Source organism: Rhea pennata, chromosome 3, assembly GCF_028389875.1.
Source record: "Rhea pennata isolate bPtePen1 chromosome 3, bPtePen1.pri, whole genome shotgun sequence".
NCBI classification, from domain to species: domain Eukaryota; kingdom Metazoa; phylum Chordata; class Aves; order Rheiformes; family Rheidae; genus Rhea; species Rhea pennata.
Genome location: NC_084665.1, coordinates 129,785,655 through 129,803,263, shown reverse-complemented (window position 1 = coordinate 129,803,263; position 17,609 = coordinate 129,785,655). Strand labels below are relative to the sequence as shown.

The 17,609-nt window shown below is 68.1% G+C and overlaps 2 protein-coding genes and 1 non-coding gene across 4 annotated transcripts; all 3 read right to left on the bottom strand.

The window, feature by feature from the left end:
* Window positions 1-131: 131 nt before the first annotated feature.
* Window positions 132-11,911, bottom strand: GTF3C2 (general transcription factor IIIC subunit 2). The gene is made up of 18 exons (XM_062573144.1): window positions 11,824-11,911; window positions 10,900-11,284; window positions 9,757-10,057; window positions 9,135-9,229; window positions 8,818-8,895; window positions 8,271-8,369; window positions 7,755-7,982; window positions 7,292-7,403; window positions 7,008-7,125; window positions 4,772-4,803; window positions 4,409-4,538; window positions 3,668-3,812; window positions 3,206-3,367; window positions 2,565-2,652; window positions 2,043-2,171; window positions 1,401-1,532; window positions 866-973; window positions 132-430 (listed from the first exon to the last, which is right to left on the bottom strand). Exons 1-18 carry the CDS (start codon window positions 11,909-11,911, stop codon window positions 224-226), a joined length of 2,637 nt encoding a protein of 878 aa, XP_062429128.1. The 3' UTR covers window positions 132-223.
* Window positions 11,851-12,014, bottom strand: LOC134139340 (U1 spliceosomal RNA). Its single transcript, XR_009958120.1, has one exon. It is a non-coding gene; the product is annotated as a U1 spliceosomal RNA (small nuclear RNA).
* A 1,206-nt stretch (window positions 12,015-13,220) lies between these two features.
* Window positions 13,221-16,150, bottom strand: ATRAID (all-trans retinoic acid induced differentiation factor). 2 transcript variants are annotated; one of them, XM_062571267.1, is made up of 7 exons: window positions 16,023-16,150; window positions 15,755-15,885; window positions 15,068-15,139; window positions 14,638-14,709; window positions 13,707-13,828; window positions 13,534-13,634; window positions 13,221-13,456 (listed from the first exon to the last, which is right to left on the bottom strand). In XM_062571267.1, exons 1-7 carry the CDS (start codon window positions 16,083-16,085, stop codon window positions 13,352-13,354), a joined length of 666 nt encoding a protein of 221 aa, XP_062427251.1. In that variant the 5' UTR covers window positions 16,086-16,150; the 3' UTR covers window positions 13,221-13,351. The 2 variants fall into 2 exon arrangements, with proteins under 2 accessions (XP_062427251.1, XP_062427252.1); XM_062571268.1 differs by lacking the exon at window positions 13,534-13,634.
* Between the last annotated feature and the right edge of the window lie 1,459 nt (window positions 16,151-17,609).

The following is a 17,609-nucleotide window of genomic DNA, read 5'->3' as shown; positions in this document are numbered from 1 at the left end:
AAATAGGGCAAAAAGGATCCGTCTCGGCCCAGAGCACGAGGACAAGTGCCCTGAACATCCCAGGGGATAGCCAGGAGCAGTGTGCCCTCCCCCCGGCAGGCAGGAGCCCCACGAGCTGGGCGTGCAGCTCCCCTGGGGCCCTGCCAGCGCAGGCTGCCCGCCTGGCCTGGGCTCCCACGCGGGGTGAGCGCGCACCGCAGGCAGCACGAGGGATCACGCTGTGCTACTCGTCTGGCAGCGAGGAGTGCTCCGTGGGGCTGGGGCTGACCGGTGGGTCCCTGTACAGGGAGCTGAAGCGGGCACGGCTCTCCAGGAGCAGCTGGTGGCCCACGCCAGATGCCAGCCCCGCCAGGCAGTGTGCCCGCACGATGCCAGCCTGCCCTCCCGACACGAGCCAGCCATGCGAGTCCAGGTTGGGGCTGAAGCGCACCTGGGGGAAGAGAAGAGAGTCAGCAGAGACCAGCTGAGGCCCTGGGACTGCGGTAGCCCAGGAGGCGGTGCGTGGAAGCGGGTGGATGTAGAGGTTGGCTGCAAGCCGCTGGGGCAGCTGTGCAGCACCTGCAGGTCTGCTGGGAGCAGGACGATGTTCCCCCGGGCTGGGCCCAGGGGTTGGGCACGGCCTCCCCCCTCACGTGCTATCCCAGTCTATGCGTATCACCCTGTATCTCAGCCTGGCAGGGAGCCTGGCCCGTGGCAAGATGAAGTGCTAAGACCTTTGGCCTCCTCAGGCTGCTGGTAGTCAGCTAGGTGGGAGGAAGCCCAGAGCCGAATGAGGGGACAAGCACGCACCACAGCCTCCTGCCTGCCCCGCTCCCCCTCCCCAAGTTGTGAGGGGGGCTGCTGGCCCAGCGCAGCCCTGTCTCACCTTGTGCAAGGACTCCAGCTGCAGGCGGTCGAGACTCAGCTCTGCCTTCACCTCCTGTGTGTGCATCCTGCGCATGGGCTCCCGGCTTGGGAAGTTCTTGAAGCTGCGCTGTGAAGCAGAGGCACAGTGAGGGGCCAGATATGTTGACAGCCTTGTCCTGCTCCCCAGAGAAAGCCCACCGCAATGCCCCCCATGACCAGGGATCAACAGTCACCAGGGATCACGCTTGGCTTGCTCACTACTCAAGCTCCCTGCCAGCAGGAGGAAACACTCTGGTCAGGCCTAGCCCCAGGCTGACAATACCGCAAGGTCCAGGCTGCAGGGACGTGGGGCAGCATGGTAGATCACGGGCCAACCGGTGCTCTGCAGGAGGCCAGGGGCTGGTGCACACTGAGGAGCATCTCCATACCCTGTCGCCCCCCAATCTGCCCAGCCACAGCCCAACAGGCCCCTCAGCCTGCTCCCACATCTGCAAGGTCCCACGCACGGTCAGGAGCACCCCCAGCCCCACGGGTCGGTCCCCCTGCCCTCGTACCAGGTCCGTGTCCCGGAAGCGGATGTAGGTCTTAGTCACCATCTCGCTGTAGAGCCTGGTCTTTGGCAGGGCTTGCTCGCCGCCCTCAGGTCCCGCAGGGCCGCAGGGCAGCAGATCAGCTTTGTAGACTGGCTGTGGGGGAGAGAGGGCTGAGGCCAGTGGGTCTCTGTGCTCCAGGGGCAGCTGCTGTGACCCCAGGCAGTGCCGATCCCAACTTGGGAGACACGACCTGGGCCCAGCCAGGTGGGACCGCGCTGGGGCTGTGAGGACCCTGCAGAGCCCTGCCCTGCTCTGGAGCACCATGGGCTCAGAGGCAGGAGGAGAGGAAGAGGGTTCTGGCCACTGGGCTATGCGACAAGAGAGGACCAGGCCTGTCCTGGTCACAAATCTAACCCAAGAGGTCCTTGTTCCAGTGCCTAGCCTCCTGCCACCGCTCTTCCCCACAACATGGCCTGCTACCTTGAGCCACTGCCTGTGCCCCGAGACAAGAGCACAGCAGCCTCCACCCGCAAGCACAGGGTAGCGGATGTCCAGAAAAGGACTGTTTACGAAGCCCCTTTCTGCGACCCAGACACACAGCTCCCACCCTGCCCAGCCTGACGTGCACCACAGACAGGCCCCGCCGAGACAACGGGCTCTTACGAATCTGCGCTCTGAGGGACGCTTGATGTTGAGCGGGTTGACAGCCAGGTCAGGCAGCACCGCAGCCACCAGCTCCCCGGTGATGTCTCCAGCAGCCACCGTGTTCAGCCAATCTGAGCCAGAGATGCTCTGCAGGAAAAGGCAGCTCTAAGACACCAGGGTCCCAACAGGCTCGTCAGGACCACCCAGCCCAGAGGAGCCTCCCTCAGCCAGGCAGCGGCAGCACTAACACACACCCCCGGACACAGCCCTGCTCCCCAGGGGCAGGGCCTGACTCGCAAATGTAGCCAGCTTGGCCGCAGGCGGAGACAACACTTCACCCTACTGACACAATTCCTCATCCCAGGAGCAAAAGATGACCCCAAGAGCCAGGGGCTCACATGGGTTTGGCAGTTTGCCCCCCACCTTCATGCCCAGAGCTGCAGGGCCCAGCTGCTGCCAGGTGTGAGGTGGCACCCACCCTCCTGGCCACGGCTCCTCAGGGCTCCCCGGGGACAGGACTGTACTGCACAAGCCTCTTACCCACACAGTCCCCTTGCGAGGGGCCACAAAATAAGCCTTGAAGCCTAGGTACCCAGCATCAATATAGTGGATCCCACAGAGACCATAACTGCAACAGAAAAAGAACATGAGGACAGTGCCCCTTGCTGCTGCCCAGGGGCAGCGAGAGCCAAGCAGCCCAGACGGAAAGCCGCCTCCCCAGAGACACAGGGATCTCAGCTGGCAGTAGGGAAGGAAGGGGAGCTGCCTTCTCTCCAGCAGCAGGTAATACCACGGCTTAGGGCAGTTCTTGGAAGTTAAGAGCACGTTAAGATCCCAGAACCCCTCTACAAATTCGTGTCAGTCCAGGGACACCTGTGCCAGAAGAGGGCACGCAGCAACCCCAATGCCCAGCCCAGCTCCAGGGCTTCGTCCTTCCCATCCTTGCTTCCTGCTCACAGCCATGCCACAGGATGGCATCCCCTCAGCTGCACTAACGCTGTGCAGCTGTGCTTGGACCCATGATGGGTAGAGCCTGCACTCACCACAGCACAGCAGGACATTCCCAGGGAGGGAGGGAGAAATCATGGGAGCCCGGTGAGGGGGACAGCTGGGAGGAGGTAAGAGCAGATCTCAGCCCCCAGGACCCCTGTGGCAGGCACTAAGCTGGCCCTGGCACTCACGAGGCATAGCAGTTGTCCTGAGCCACCGTGACCCCGTTGTGAGGCAGCAGCCAGGCCACCTCGGTGCTGAGGAACCGCTTAATGCTGTTGATGGGCTCGTAGAGCCGACGCAGGTCCCAGAACTTAATCTTCCGATCGTTCCCCGCTGTGACCAGGAAGTTGCTGAGAACCAGGAGAGAGGCAGTACTCAGATCCCAGAGCAGAGCTGTGCCCTGTTCCTGCTTCAGGAAAGGAGGGGCCTGATCCTGTAGCAGAGCACTGCTGCCACAGGCAGCAGCTAAACCATCCCTCACTCCACAAAGCACAAAAACCAGCCTGCTGCCAGGCTTTGGTGCCTCGGAGGGCCAAGCACCCTCAGAACCAAGTCCTCTTAAGACCAGCTTTGCAAGGGAAACTTGTTTCCAGGAGCAAGCCTGTTCTCCTGGGCAGGGCCCACAGCTTGCACCACGGGCCTGCTCTCACCTGTTGGCCTTGCACCACTCGATGCTCCGGACAGCGTGGTCGTGGGCCAGGAAGCACCGGAAGGGGTAGAGCTTGAGGGAGCCATCAGGCTGGCACACTCGCTGCAGCAGGGACTTGGTGGGCAGGTTCCAGATGGCCACAGTGCCTGGGGAAAGGACAAACGTCTGCAATGAGCTGCTCCATCACCTCCCTGACCTTGTGCTGGGGGATGGGCAACAGCCCAGCAAGGGGCAGAAGCAGTCAGGCTGGGCTGCAGGAGCAGTGAGGCACAGCAGCAGACCCAGAGCCAGGGCAGGCTGCTCAGGGCAGGATGATACTGCTCAGCTACAGTAGGTCCTGGCAGCGCAGCACAAAGCTGCAGGTCACCCGAGGCCAAACACAAATTCATGTCCAGGCAAGTCATGGACGGATATGGATTAACCCAGAGCAAAGTCCTGGAGCTGACAGGTATGTGAGGGGGCCTATGAACCATGTCAGGGAAAGCCACCTCCCTCCTCCAGGGAAGGGCAGAAGGTCCTTATGCATCGCTAGCTCCATGCCAGCACTGCCTCCCACTTGCTGCTGCTCAACTTGACACTGTCCATATACCTTATTCTCAGGATCCCCTGTCCCCTGCCCCAGGCGGAGGCAGTAACCAAGCTCACTGCATGCCCCTGTCTGCTGCAGTGAGGACTGGTCCTCTCCTTTGCTCCCTGCCAGCTCTGCCGTGGGCTGCAGACTCTCTCACGCAGCAGGACTCACCATCATAGAAACCAGCTGCGAGGTGATGATGGGGCTTGGATGGCATCCAGGAGAGGCTGAAGCACTGCCCACACTCAGACGCATTCCCTGCCTGGATAGAGCCCACCCGGAGGGTGGCAATACACTGTACCTGGAAAAACAAAAACAAACACAGATCACAGCCCCATGCTGTTACCACCCGTGTCCCAAGAGACAGGGACACACAGGTTTGGGATCAAGGCGCTACTCTGCCACCCCAGACATCCTGGGCCAGCGAAACCTGCCAGCTTCCTGACTGCCTCCCCAGCTCTCCCACCCACACTGGGCAAGAAGCTTGCTGGGTGCCAGCCCCAATGTGGGAACACAGTGGTAGAGGACACTGACCTTGCAGATAAGGTGCTTGTGGAGGAACCCATCTAGAAGAGAGCAGAGGAGGGTCAGGACAGACATCAGCTCTCCTAGAAACTCCCTGTGGCGGGAGCTGTTCAGCAGCCTAGAGCCTGGCTCAGTGTTCCCTGCGGTCCCGGCCGGGGTCCCAGTCCCCATCCTGCCCACCCAGCCAGAGCAGCATCCCCACCAGGGCCTGTGAACAGCTGGCAGGCAATGCCCAGCAGAAGACAGGAGTAAATGGATCAGCAAATCCAAGACCACGCAGAGGCATGACCTCCAGGAACTCGCCTGCGCCAGAGGGAGAAGAGCACTGAAAGCTCTTCAAGCAGAAATGAGACAGGTCTGACGTTCCCTCCCTATCCCAAAGATCTCACCAAACACACGGGGATCCCACTCCAAGTCCCTTCAGCCAGACCATGGCCCCATCAGGGAGGAAACTGTGTGGGACACACCGCTGCACCCAGCAAAGCAAGGCTGAGCTGGTCAGGCCACGCCTGTGCCAGGGGACCAAAAAGCCAGGACAGCAGTTCCAGGGAGCTGCCCCACCGCGCGCAGCCTGACAGTGGGCCCTCTATGCCCAAACAGCTCGCATGAGGTGCCCACAGGCCTTCCATGCACCACCTCTGTTGCTGGAGGGTCTGCCCTGCCAGAAGCATGCGAGCACTGCAGGGCCCCTATCCCACACCTCTTGGGCCAAAGGACCCCCGCATCCAGGGTGCGGCTGACAGGTATCAGCAAGCTTTCAGCAGAAAAACAAGTGCATCTGCAGCTCAGAGCGCAGCAACTGCAGGCAGAGGTGGTGTCACGCAGAGATACAGAGCAGCCATGCATCTTCTCTGGCACTTCAATTACAGCAGGATCAAGGAGCAGAAAGCAGCCACGGGGAAGGCACTGGCTGCTCACGAGGCAAAAACACCTAGTGATGGGCGTGGGGGCCCCCAGGGGAATGCAGCACAGTTACCCAGTCAACCCAGGAGCCTCCAGCAGGGCCCCAAACCACGTGTGACACTGATGCCACAGCTACAAATCCCCACTAGCACCCTCACCCTGACTGCAAGGCGCACAGACAGCACGCGCAGCCAGGCTGATGCTACGTGACAGGACTAAGTCTGTCCACGAGAGCTTTGCAGGCTGGGGAAGGATCCGTGCCTGCTGCAAGCGTCCCACGTGGGGGCTGCGGCAGCAGCGCAAACCAACTGGAACCAACAGTCTGAACGGGGGTCGGGAGAGGCTGCACCAGGGAACGGCGGAGGGCCCCGCGCCGGCAGCGGCACGACGTGCTGATGGGGGTGGGCAGCCACGCTCTGGTGCAGGAAACCAATCTCCCGTTGCCAGCAGTGAGCGCACAGGCCACGGCTGAGCGACCACGAGCAGCACGCACAGGTCATCAATCATGCTCAGCACCCGGCAGATGAGACTATTACAAGCACCATTAGCCGGAGTCTGCAGAGTGCTCCAAACCCCAGATCCCCGCTACGACAAACCGCTCACAGCTGGGCTGGAATAAGCAGCTCTGCCACGACCGGGCAGGCCCGGTGCCCTGGCACGACGCACAGCCCCTGCCACCCCCGCAGCCTTCCTGTAGCAAGCGGGCGGGCAGGCAAGGCTGCGAAATACGCCACTGCAGGCTGAGCAGACACGTGCTGCCCTGCAACGCTGCTCCAGCCGTAGCAATGGGAGGGGCTTCCAGCAGCAGCATGCCCTACCCAGGCTCAGCTCCAGGCAGGGCTGTCCTGGGAAGCCACGCGCTGGCCAGGCTGCTGCAGCATCCCCCAGCTGCTGAACCCGTCTCTGGTTGGCAGCGTTTCAACGTATCCTGAAGCTGCTCCCCCAAAAGAGCTCCCAGCCGCTCTCTCTGCCAGAAGCCACACCAAAGCCAGCAGTAATGACAGCAGCAGGGCTGCCCCACCTCGTGTCTGGAGGCTGGATGCAGCAGGCTCACGGCCCCTTGCTGCATCACAGCTCCCAGGCAGGGTGGATGGTGCAGGTCTGAGCACTGTCCCTCCTTGACAGGCTGCATCAGGCAACCACAGCCTGCCCCATGGCTCTGCCCCACCAGCACCACGGCCACGGGCTGCAGCTGCCAGTGCTCCCCTGCCCCAGCACAGCACGCCACAGCCTCTGCAGGCAGACAGACCCTGGGGCTCCACTGTCCACCCTCCAGCACAGCGGGACGAGGGTCAGGACGTCCCTGCCCCACTCCCCTGCCAGGCGGCGCAGCTCTTCCTACCTTTTACCTGGGTTCTCTTACAGGTCTGCAGGGCCTCGGGGTGCGGGAGGGAGTACAGCACCACCTTGCCGTCCGAGAAGGCCACGGCCAAGAGGCCCAGACGGCTCATCTGAGGATGCTGCAGAACAAGACACACATGCTCAAGCTCTCAGCAGCTGTGAGCTGTGGCTTCCAAGGGGTGAGGGCCACAGAGGAGCCATGCTCCCCTGCCTGGCGAAGCTGACGCCACAGCAAGGACAAGGACTTAGAGCTGTCAGCTCAGCTTCCTCCCAGTGCAGACCTACCTTCCTGGAGGTGGTGGGCGGCTCCCAGGCACCACTCGGGCAGAACTTCATATCCCAGACGCAGCCATGGTCAGCAGCGACACCATAGGCCAGCCCAACTTTGTTGGCGGAGCTGCAGGCACAGTTTGAAGCAAGAAGGAGGCAGGAGCTAGCACCCAGCAACTACAGTACATGCCAGCAGCAAAGCTGGGCTCTAGCACAACCTGCGTGGTTCGGGCCATAGCTGGCAGCCCTGGGAAAGGACAAGCCTCCAGGCAGTAGCAGGTCACTGCAGCCTGCTCAGAGCTCCACAGAGCTGCACGTGCAGCCCAGAGCCATACTGAGAATTCAGCCAGCCACTGAGGGACCCGACACACCCCGTTCCCCTGCCCCTCCCTGCACGACAGGGGAGGGAGGAGCACAGCCCCAGTCGATGGATTGATCGTATTCCCATGCGAGGCTGCTCTCCAGCCGCATGACTCACCCCTCCTCCTGCTGCAGCGTGCCCAGGCTCCAGAGCTGCAGAAGCGCGGGGCCGCCGTGCAGCCCAGCCACGCTGTGCGTCTCGTCCATGCTCTTGTGGGAGTAGAGAGCCACGTACTGAGAGGCCGCCGAGCCCTCCGGGGACGGGCACCACTCCATCGCCCACACAGGGCCGCCCACGAAGAAGGACACGTCCAGGCGCTCCTCATGGGGCTGCAGGGAGTTAAACCTGCAGCAAGGAGGCAGCTAGAAGCACCTGCCAAGAGCAGTGCTGCCGCAGCGCGTGGACCAAGGGAGGACAGTGCTCAGCCAGCACGGGGCACCACACAGGATGGGACCACTCTGTCCTGCAGCAAGATCCCAGGGCACGCTGTGTGGATCCACTACCAGCCCTGCTGGACCTCTCTGCTGCTGACCCAGATCTGCCAGGGCAGCAGCCACCCACATCAGCTGCTTGGGGTCCCAGGCGTTACATCCACCCCCTCAGCAGTCCCTTGCGGCAGCCCTGTCCACAGACCTGTTTATTCTCTGCAAGGCACCATCTTCTTCAATGCCTTCCCGCTGAATTAAGAAAAGGGGAGATCTCTCCTCCGCTGGCAGGTATGGGGCAGCTTCACTGGAGAGGCAGAATAACGTGAGAACATGCCTCCCCTCACAGTCCTGCTCTGGGGACCACCTGTCCCTCCCCCAGCCCTGCCCCAGGCGCAGGGCTCTCCCAGCCGGCTGTGCCCAGCACCCACCCAGCCCAGCATGCCCTGCTGCAGACCCCTGGACTGCCTGAGGGTCCATGGAAAAAAATAACATGAGACCCCAGCTCCTGCTATGAAGAAGCTGGAACTTGATCCCATGAGAGGGTGAGGGATACACCACTAGCTGTGTCCTTACTGCCCGCCAGCCTCCTCGGCTGCAGGCCTCTGACTCTCCCCGCCCCAGCTGCCCACGTCATTACCAGGACCTGCCCCATCATGCAGCCTGATGGCAGGCAGTGCCCGTTCCACGAGTTCCCTCCCAGCCCCTCTCCCTTCCTGCACCGCTCAGGCCAGCACCCAGGAGACAGTCAGTACCTTTCAGAGAGACATGTCCACTTGTGCACCAAAGGGATCCAGTCAGGAAACTCCCACTGTGAGTAATTCCGATCCCGCCTGCAGCACACAAACCAGACATCAGAACAAATCTCCCTTCCCAACCCAGGTCCAACCCCAGCAGCGCAGCCAACCCGGACTCGGGGCTCCCGAACATCCCGCGCGTGCTCCCGACGGCACACGCCCCTCCGTCCTCATGCCTCTGGCAGCGAGGACGTACAGGACTCCAACACCCACTGCTCCACCTAGCCTCCCCCGAGCCCTCCAGTGCCCACACTCATCTCGAGCTCTCCACTCACACGCTGCAGGTGAGGCTGGAGCACTTCTCCACTGGGGCCATGATGGAGTTGTGGAAGCCGTTGGGAGCGAGGCCTCGGCACTGAGGCTTGGATCTCTGGGCACAAGAGCAAACAGGCTCAGAGCAGGACCTGGCCAAAGGGCCCAATCCCGCCCGTCTCTGCCTGCCCAAATGGTCCCAGGAACCCCTGGAGGGACAAGGCTAATGCAGCCCAAGAACACAGAACTCTTTCCCACCTCAGCTGCAGCACTCACCCAAGACCGTGCCAGTGCAAGCTCAAGACACAAAATCCTATTCGTCCAGGAACCACAGGCCTGCTTCTCCTAACCCTGCCTTTACCTCCCTCCCATGGGCTTCAGCTGGAGCCCTGCACTCCTCTCCTACCCTGTCCCCGCCACCCTTGCTCTGCTCACGGTTAAGACAAAGAAGCTTGTGCCTGAATTCATGCCTGACAGGCACCATGCCATCCTTGACAGCATCCTGCTTCAGGGCTGTTTGGGCTGCCCCTGCCTCAAATACCGAGGGGCAGAGGCACCACACTGTAACTCTACAGCTCAGACACTCTGTGTGGTTTACCCCAGGTGATGAGCAGGAAGCCGCCAAGGCAAAGAGCCTGCCATTACCCCTGCAGATGACGTCTTTGCACCGTGCCCTCGGACAGCCTCTGGCTCTGACTCCGAGACCTCGCTGAGCGGCGCGTCGCTCCCCTCCTCCTCCTCTGCCTGCAGCAACACCTCCTCTGAGGGCACAAAGTCAGCATCTCGCACAGGGTCATCACCATCTGTTTCCTCCTCCTTTTTCCTCTGGCTACGACGCTTCTTCTGGGCATGCTCGAGCTCTGGCTCCTGGGTGTCCTCTGTGGACGCTGGGAGCTGGCACACAGATGTCAGCTCCTCTGCCAGCTCCTGCAGGTACAGCAAAGCCCTAAGACACCGAAAGCATTGCACACAGGTGAGCAGAGGGGTCATGGTCACTTAGCCCTCCCAGACCAGGCAGACGCACCCCTCCTGCCTGTGGGCTGGGAAAACGCTTTGCCCCAGCACCCCCACAACCAGGCTGCACCAGAGCCCACCTCGATGGCAGTATGCAGCGTCCAGGCTTACTGCTCTGGTACGGAGGACCTCCCTTCCCTTCCCTTCCCTTCTCCAGGGAATCCCAGCCTCCCCAGGGGCTTTGGGACCACACGGGGAAAGCATCCAACAGGCTATGGTAGTACTCGGCCCTTTGGCAGCCAGGGCACGAGAAAGCCAGAGACCTTCCTGCAAGGGTCCTCAGCAAGGGCAGTTCTGGCTGCATCCTGCTGCAGGCAAATCACATGCTTCACCACCCCTCCGTGCACCCCAGAGGGGCAAGACCAAGGCAGCTCCTGCCTCTCTCCAACCCGGCCAGCTCTTCCCCTGCGAATTTGAGCTGCGCACAAGTGCTTGATAGACCCCAGGCGCTGCGTGAACCTGCTTTCGGATACCCCAGGGCACTCAGGAACCCCTCTGCAGCGGTGTGGGCTCATGTGGCTTGCTCCCCCCCCCCCCCCGTCGTGGCCTCGTCAGGAGATGAGGAGGCTCCTTCCCCGCCACGGACACCCCCCGCCCTCAAACAGCCACCCCACAGGGGCTCATCCGCGGAGGCCAACACTGCCGCCCGGGCGAGGGCCTCCCGGGGCAGTCGGCCGGTCCCGGAGCCCCGCAGGCGGGAGGCCGCCTGCGCCCGGCGAGGCAGGGGCCGGGGCGGCGCCCTGGGACCGCCAGCCCGCGCCGCCCGCCGCTCACACTCTGGCTGCCCGTCGTTTGGGGCGCCCGCCCGGGGCGGGGTCCGGGTCCTCCGGGGCCTCGCTGCTCCCCAGCTTCTTCTGCACGCAGACGGGCTCCGGCGCGGGGACCTCCAGGCCCTGGGACAGCTTCAGCAGCAGCATCTCCGCCTTGGGCTTCCGCCCGCGCTTCCCGGGGCCCTTCGGGAGCGGCGCGGGCCCGTTGTCCGCGACCCCCGAGGGCTCCCCGCGACCCGCCGGCTCCGCGGGGCCCGGGCTGCCGGCGGCGCGACGGCTCCTGCGCGACTGCGGCTTCCGCGCGGCGGGGGGGGCCGGGGCCGCCGCGGCTGCTGCTCCCTCTTCGGAAGGGGCCGGAGCGCCCGGGTCTGCCGGCGGCGACAGCTCCGCTGCGCGCAGACAGGGACCCGCGTCCGGCGCGGGGCGCCCGCCGGGCTGCGCCGGGCCCGGCCCCGCCTCGCGACACGCACGGGGCGCCCGGCTGCGGCTCCGGCTGCGCCCCGCGGCCGCCGCGCCCCGGCCCTGCTCCCGGCAGCGCGGCCCGCGGGCGTCGCGGGACGCCATGCGGCGCGGTGCCGCTGCCGCTGCCGCTGCCGGTCCCGGTCCCGGTCCCGGTCCCGCAGGCCGCGGCGCTCAGGCCGGCGCCGCGCGCATGGCCCGAGCCCGCCCCGGGCCGCGCCGCCGCGCGCAGCCCGGAACCGGAAGACGGGACACGGGGGCGTCCCGGCGCACCCCAATGGCGTCATACAACAGCGTCACTTCCGCCTGCACCCGCGCCGCTCTGGGCAGCGCCACGTACAGCGCCCCGCGGGCGAGCGCGGAACCGCGGGCGGGAGGCGACGGAAAACCCGCGTGGGCGGGAGGCGGCGGCCGTGGGGAGTGCGGGAAGGAAAGCGCCGGGGGCGCGGACACAGGGCGAGCAACACACCTGGGTTCTGCTTTTGCACCATAAAAGCAGGGGAGAGCGCGAACGCAGTCCCCCACTGCCACAAATTATGCAGTCGAGTTTCCCGCATTTGGGGAAATCGCAGGGGTCAGCACACCCGGAGTGCAAGGGATGAGCCTCGCCCTGGGAAAACCACCTGCCTGATCATGGTGTCTCCCCTGCCAGGTAAGTATGCCCCCGCCACCCGCCCCGCGCGCACACACGCCGCCGCACGCACACACACCTCACGCACACGCACGCAAGCGCACCCACCCCCGACGCACCCACGCCGCCACGCGCGCCCCGACGCCCCGCGCGCGCCCCGCCGCCGCCGACACGCGCGGCGCTCCGCCGCGCCCGCCGACACGCCGCCGCCGCGCTCTCCCGGCGGCCCCCGCGCGCGCCCTGATCTGCATGGGCACGCCCACCGCGCCGCCGACACGCCCCCGCCGCGCCGCAGCCGGCCCGGCGGCGCCGTCGCCGACCCCACCCTCCCGCCGCCCCCCCCCCCCCCGCCCCCGGCAGCGCCCGCTTCTGCCCCGGGGCCTCGCACGCGCCCACGGCCACGCACACGCGTGTGCGCGCCCACGGCCACGCACACGTGCACGTACACACACACATATGCAGGTGCCTCTGCAAGAATACACGCGCATGCACGTGCATGCACACGTGCACTTGCCTCGGCACACACACGCATCTGCACGCACATGCGCACGCACACGTGTGCACACACGCACGCACACACACCTGTGTGCACAGGCGCCCGCCCTTCTCCGCAGCAGCTGCCCCAGCCCTGAGCCCTCCGCCAGCCCCGCGGTCCCCCCCGAGCTGCACTGGGACCCTCCGGCCCTCCGCAAAACGCCTCCGGCACCTTCGGGGCTCTGCGGGGCCGCTCCAGCTCCCGCCTCCCCATCCGCGGGCTCCAGGGGCACCCGCCCTGCGCTGTCCCTAGGCCTTGCTGGGACCCTCCAGGCTTCCAGGCACCGGCTCCCAGGCCCTCGGGGCTCTCCGGCACCTCGCTCCAAACCTCTGTCCCATGCACCAGCTCCTCCTGCCTGACGTCCACGAACACCCCACGGCCTCTCCCAGCCCAGCCTCTTACTGACCCAGCCCCGCAGCCTCGCCCCAGGGGCTGGCATGCAGCGGAGAGCCCCGTGCCAGGAAACGGCCAGAAACAGGCTTTGCTGGGATACTGGAACCGCCCCGGGATCTTGTCGCGCAGGGCACGGCCACAGGCGCCAGCCATCCCGCGTGCAGGTGACCAGCGCCTTTCGCACCCCTTCCCCGTGCCTGGGCCCCCCCGTGCCCCCGTCCCTCCGCAGGCTGGCTGCGCAGGACACGCCTGGGGCGCCCGCAGCCCCGCGCCGCGGAGGCGAGAAACAGAGCGACACTGCAGAAACTCTGAGCTCTGGTAGCGCTGCGCGAGAACATAGGGGCAGGTACAGCCGAGAGACCGCGGCTCAGCCCGCGCCGCGGGCGGGAGCGCGACGGACGCGAGGAGACGGTGCTGCTGGCTGCACCCCGGCCCCGGTCAGGGCGCCTCGGCTTGGCGGCGCTGGGTGCTCCAGAGCAGGAGGGAGAGCGCTGCCGTCACGGCCCCCAGGACGCCGCAGAAGAGCAGCCCCGGGAAGGCGCCCTGCGAGGCGGAGCGGCAGTGAGCAGCGGCGCCCGGCCCCGGCCCCGGCGCGGCCCCCGGCCCCGGCGGCTCCTCACCTCGCGCAGACACTTGTAGCCGTGGAAGGGGCCGGCGCAAAGGCACTGGGAGAGGCCGGGGCCGTCCGGGGCGCAGCGCGCGTTCTCGGGGCACAGCCAGGCTGGGGGGCAGCGAAGCGGGGTGAGCCCCCCCGCAGCCCGGCTCCCGCCCCGGCCCCGGCCCCGCGCCCTACCCAGCTCCTCGGAGCTGTTGCAGGGATTCCTCTGGCGCTGGCAGAGCCGGCTGCTCCCGAGCGTCGTGACCTGCTCCCAGGCGCCGCTCCCGCCCGGACACTCCAGGGAGAGCGGCACCGCGCTGGGAGACGCGGCTCAGAGCCGGGGCAGCGCGGCCGCGCCGGCACCAGCTCCCGGCCCGCGGGACCCCACGCCGGCTCCTGGTGCCCCCCGCTCCCGGCACCCCCTCGCTCCCGGCACCCCTCCGCTCCGGGCATCCCCCCCCCTCCCAGTCCCAGCACCCCCTCGCTCCCAGCACCCCTCTCGCTCCCAGTAGTCCCCCAGCTCTCGCTCCTGGCATCCCCCTGCCCCTGGCACCCCCCTAATCCCACTCCCGTTATCCCCCTCGCTCCCAGCATCCACCCCTCCCGCTCCCAGCACCCCCCCACTCTCGGCACCCCCCCATTATCCCCCCCGCTCCCAGCATCCCCCCACTCCCGTTATCCCCCTCGCTCCCAGCATCCCCCCCCACTCCCGTTATCCCCTCACTCCCAGCGCCCCCCTGTTATCCCTCGCTCCCAGCATCCCCCCCCCGCTCCCAGCACCCCCCCACTCCCGTTATCCCCCTCGCTCCCAGCATCCCCCCCCACTCCCGTTATCCCCTCACTCCCAGCGCCCCCCTGTTATCCCTCGCTCCCAGCATCCCCCCCCTGCTCCCGGCACCCCCCCACTCCCGTTATCCCCCCCCCCCGCTCCCGGCATCCCCCCACTCCCGTTATCCCCCCCCCCCCGCTCCCAGCACCCCCCCACTCCCGTTATCCCCCCGCTCTCGGCACCCCCCCATTATCCCCCCTGCTCCCAGCATCCCCCCACTCCCGTTATCCCCCCCCCCGCTCCCCCCCTTCCCCCCCGCATCCCTCCGCTCCCGCCCCCGGCTGCTCCCGGCCTCACAGGCTCCGCAGGCGGGTGAAGCCCCGGAAGGAGGCGTTGGGCAGCGCCGCCAGCGGGTTCTCCGTCAGGTCGCTGCAAACACACCCCCGCGCGTGGGGCCGGACCCACGGCAGCCCCAGGTGCTGCAAGCGGCCCCATCCCCATCCCCGCGGGGACGCTGCCCCGCGCCCCTCGCCTGCCTCCCCGCGGCCGTGGGGCCCCCGGGAGCAGCGCCTGCACCGGGGGCAGGCTGCCCCCCGGGACGCCGTGGGGAGCCCGTGGGGAGCCCGTCCCCAGCACTGTGGGGCAGTGGGCGCTGCAACAAGAGGGGGCTGGGGCACAGACCGGGGGGCCCAGCGGGCCGCACGTGCCCAGGGCCCCACCTGGGCTCCGGGCAGGCGCAGCCCCACAGCGCGTGGGCCCAGCCCCACAGCGCGGGCAGTGCACTCACACGACCACGGCGGCCGCCGCCTCCGGCAGCCCCGGCGGGAGGCTCCGCAGCGAGCAGTTACTCAGGTCCAGCCTGGGGGCAGCGGCGCAGTCGGAAGGGAGGGACGGGAGCGCCCGCCGCCCCCACCCGCCCAGCGCCCCACGGCCCCCCGAGCCCCCCGAGCGCCCCACGGCCCCCGCGTGCCCGCCGCCCCCACCCGCCGAGCGCCCCACGGCCCCCCGTGCCCACCGAGCGCCCCACGGCCCCCGCGTGCCCGCCTGCCCCCAGCCACCGAGCGCCCCGCGGCCCCCCGTGCCCACCGAGCGCCCCGCGGCCCCCGCGTGCCCGCCTGCCCCCAGCCACCGAGCGCCCCACGGCCCCCCCATGCCCACTGAGCGCTCCCCGCCCCCGTGCGTACTCCTGCCCCCAGCCACCGAGCGCCCCACGGCCCCTTGCGCCCCCCGAGCACCCCATGGCCCCTGCACATCCCCCTGTGCTCCCGAAGTGCCCCACAGCCTCTGCATATCCCCCTCCGGACCCCACAGCCCCCGCACGCCCCCCTGCACCCACCCGCTGAGCGCCCCACGGCGTCCGCATGTCCCCGGCCCCCAAGCACCCCCTGTGCCCCCCGAACCCCCCCCGGCCCCCATGTACCCGCGCCTCCCCCCACTCCTCGCTCTCAGCCGTGCGTCCCCCCGGCCGCCTTACCCCACGACGCGCCCCGCGTGGGGGCTCCCGGCCACGCAGCAGCGTCCCCGGGGCTCCGCGTCCGCGCGGGACGCGCAGTACCGCCCCACGGCGGAGCCGTTGTGCAGCGGCCCCGCGCAGCAGCCGCACACCTGCGGGGGGGGGTTCGGTGGGGCCCACCGGCACCGGCACCGGCACCGGGCGGCGCCACGGGGCGCCCCGGGCCCCACTGCCCGCCCCGGGCAGCGCCCGCCCCACGCGCGCCCCGCGCCCCGCCGCAGCCCCTCACCGTCCCGGCGGCCCGCGGCAGCGGCGGCAGCAGCAGCAGCAGGAGGAGGAAGCGGCCGCACATGGCGCCGCACTGGCACCGGCGCCGGCACCGGGGCGAGCGGCGCCTCCGCCGCGCCGCGCCGCGTCCTTCCGGGCCGGCGCGGTGCCGCCCCCCGCCGGGCCGCGGGGGCGGGGCGGGGCCTGGGGGGCGGGGCCTGGGGGGCGGGGCCGTGGGGGGCGGGGCGGGGCGGGGCCGCGGGGGGCGGGGCGGGGCGGGGCCGCGGGGGCGGGGCGGGGCCTGGGGGGGCGGGGCCGCGGGGGCGGGGCGGGGCCGTGGGGGGCGGGGCGGGGCGGGGCGGGGCGGGGCGGGGCCGCGGGGGCGGGGCCGCGGGGGGCGGGGCCGGGGCGCTGTGCGCGCTGTGGGCGCCGTGGGCGGGGCGGGGCCGGGGCGGTGGGGGCGGGGCCAGGCCGTGGCCGTGGGGCGGGGCCAGGCCGTGGCCGGGGGCGGGGCCGTGGGGCGGGGCCGTGGCCGTGGGGCGGGGCCAGGCCGTGGCCGGGGGCGGGGCCGTGGGGCGGGGCCGTGGCCGTGGGGCGGGGCCAGGCCGTGGCGCTGCTTCCCCCTCAAAGCGCGGGGCGAAGGGCGGCGCCGAGGCCGCAGGGCCCCGTGTCCCCAGGCAGCAGCTCCTGGGGCGGGGGCGGCCGCCGCTCGGGGCCGGGGCCGGGGCCGGGCGAGGGGCGGCCGCGGGCGGCTGCGGGCGTCCCTCGGCGGCGCCCGCGCTTCGGCTGGGCCCCCGCGCATGGCCCTCCCCGCGGCCCCGCCAGCCGTCCCGCCCTCGGCCCCTGCGGCTCCCCGGGCCGGGCCGGGCCGGGCCGGGCCGCGTCCCTGGCTCGGGGCCGCTCGCGCCCGCCCTGGGCTGTTACTGGGTCCCCGCTGGGTCCGGTCTTGTTCGGCCTCCTCAGCAGCGGCCTGGATGGAGGCACCGAGCACCTCCCCAGCAGGAGCCGGCGGCAGACCGCAGCGCAGCACTGTCCTGCCTTCCGGAGAGACGTTGAGAAGCTGGGGAGATGGGCAGAGAGGAACCCCATGAAGCTCAGCGAAGAGACGTGCAGGACCCTGCACCTAGGGAGGAACAACCCTGTGGGTGGTGCAGGCTGGGGTTTGAGCAGTTGGAAAGCGTCTCTGGAGCATGACCTGGTGGTCCTGGTGGACAAGAAGTGGACCATAATGTGTTCCCAGTTACCATGCCTGAGCAGGGGAATTGGACTGGATGAATTCTCGAGCATGGCCAAGACAGAGCAGTTTGGCATAAAATCATAGAATCACAGAATCAGTAAGGTTGGAAGGGACCTCTGGAGATCATCCAGTCCAACCTCCCTGCTCAGCAGGGTCACCTAGAGCATGGTAGACAGGGTTGCATCCAGGCAGGCCTTGAATGTCTCCAGAGAAGGAGACTCCACAACCTCTCTGGGCAACCTGCTCCAGGGCTCCGTCACAGCCCCGTGCGGATGCTCCTCCTGCCTCCACGGCTGAGCGGCGCCGTCCCCTTCCCACCGGGGACGACCCCCATGGCAGCAGAGGGGCGGCCGGGGCCGCGGAGGAGGCGCC